The 1,340-nt window shown below is 42.2% G+C and overlaps 1 protein-coding gene across 1 annotated transcript in view; it reads right to left on the bottom strand.

The window, feature by feature from the left end:
- The window catches only part of KLHL42 (kelch like family member 42), an 8,039-nt gene extending 7,412 nt beyond the window's left edge, over positions 1 to 627 (bottom strand). Inside the window, exon 1 of the mRNA XM_058191483.1 lies at positions 1 to 627. This exon is cut by the window's left edge and continues 826 nt beyond it. Within this exon, the coding sequence (XP_058047466.1) occupies positions 1 to 436 (436 nt within the window). The 5' untranslated portion in view covers positions 437 to 627.
- Between the last annotated feature and the right edge of the window lie 713 nt (positions 628 to 1,340).

Raw genomic sequence — 1,340 nt, forward strand, 5'->3', positions numbered from 1 at the left:
CGGCGCCCTCGCCTTCCTTGCTGGACATCCCTCGGCCAGGGAGCAGAGCGCCGGCGCGGGGCGGGGATGAGCGCGGAGGCGGACCCGGGTTGGAGCCTCGCCTCCCGCCGTTCAGTCCAGCCGGGAAAGCCCTAAAAGGCGAGCGGCTGGAAGCGCCTGCAATTGGGCTGCGGGAGGGATGCGCCGCGCCGCCTTGTTCGCTCGCTCGCTCTCTTCCCCTTGGGCCGATGCGAAGTTCTTTTGCGAAAAAGATGGTGATGATGATGATGATGATGATGATGAAGAAGAAGAAGAAGAAGAAGAAGAAGAAGAAGAAGAAGAAGAAGAAGAAGAAGAAGAAGAAGAAGAAGAAGAAGAAGAAGAAGAAGTTTAATAAGTTTAATAAGAACATGAGTTTCATGTTTAATGAATAAAGTAAATAAATACATACGTACATCTTAAGTAGGTACTTGGTTGATAGCCAGGACACTGGCAGCAACCCATATCAACCATTAGCACCAGTCATTGGTATTTGTGATGCCTTTTTGAATGTTCAGTTGACTGAGTTTCTTGCTTAATAAATAAAGATGATAATAATAAGTTTAATGTTTAATAATAAGCATGAGTTTCATGTTTAATGAATAAGGTAAACAAATCCGTACATATTAAGAAGGTACTTGGTTGATACCCAGGACGCTGGCTGCAACCCGTATCAACTATTAGCACCAGTCAATGGTATTTGTGATGCCTTTTTGAATGTTGTTGACTGAGTTTCATATTTAATGAATAAAGTAAATAATAAGGAGGAGGAGGAGGAGGAGAGGAGGAGGAAAAGAAGGAAAAGGAGAAGAGGAGTAGGAAAAGGAGAAGGAGAAGATGATGATTGTGGTAACATCAGCACAAGATTACACTTTCTATTAAATCGTCCCAAAGGGGCTTTTTCAGGAGGCAACTGAAAACTTTCTTGTTTTTTTGACACCCTTGGAATAGTGTGGGAGTAGGAATGGATTTCCAGAGGGGGAAAAAATTGCAGACTACAGGAACCATTTGCACTACTCAGGTGACCCTGAGGATACAGATAAACCTCCAAGGGCTTCAGTGGCCCTCAAAACGACACTATAGAGCACTGCACATCAGAACAACTAGACACAAGAACAGCTTTTCCAGAATTTGCTTACAAATTGCAAATTTGTAATTACAAATTACAGGTTGCTTGTATTCTTACGATTTTTATTGATTGTTTCCTAATATGATTTGATTGCTGATTTGTACCCTATGACTATCATTAAGTGTTGTATCTTATGATTCTTGACGAACGTATCTTGTCTTTTATTGTACACTGAGAGCATATGCACCAAAGA

The sequence above is a fragment of the Ahaetulla prasina genome, chromosome 7 (genome assembly GCF_028640845.1).
Source record: "Ahaetulla prasina isolate Xishuangbanna chromosome 7, ASM2864084v1, whole genome shotgun sequence".
Classification (NCBI taxonomy): domain Eukaryota; kingdom Metazoa; phylum Chordata; class Lepidosauria; order Squamata; family Colubridae; genus Ahaetulla; species Ahaetulla prasina.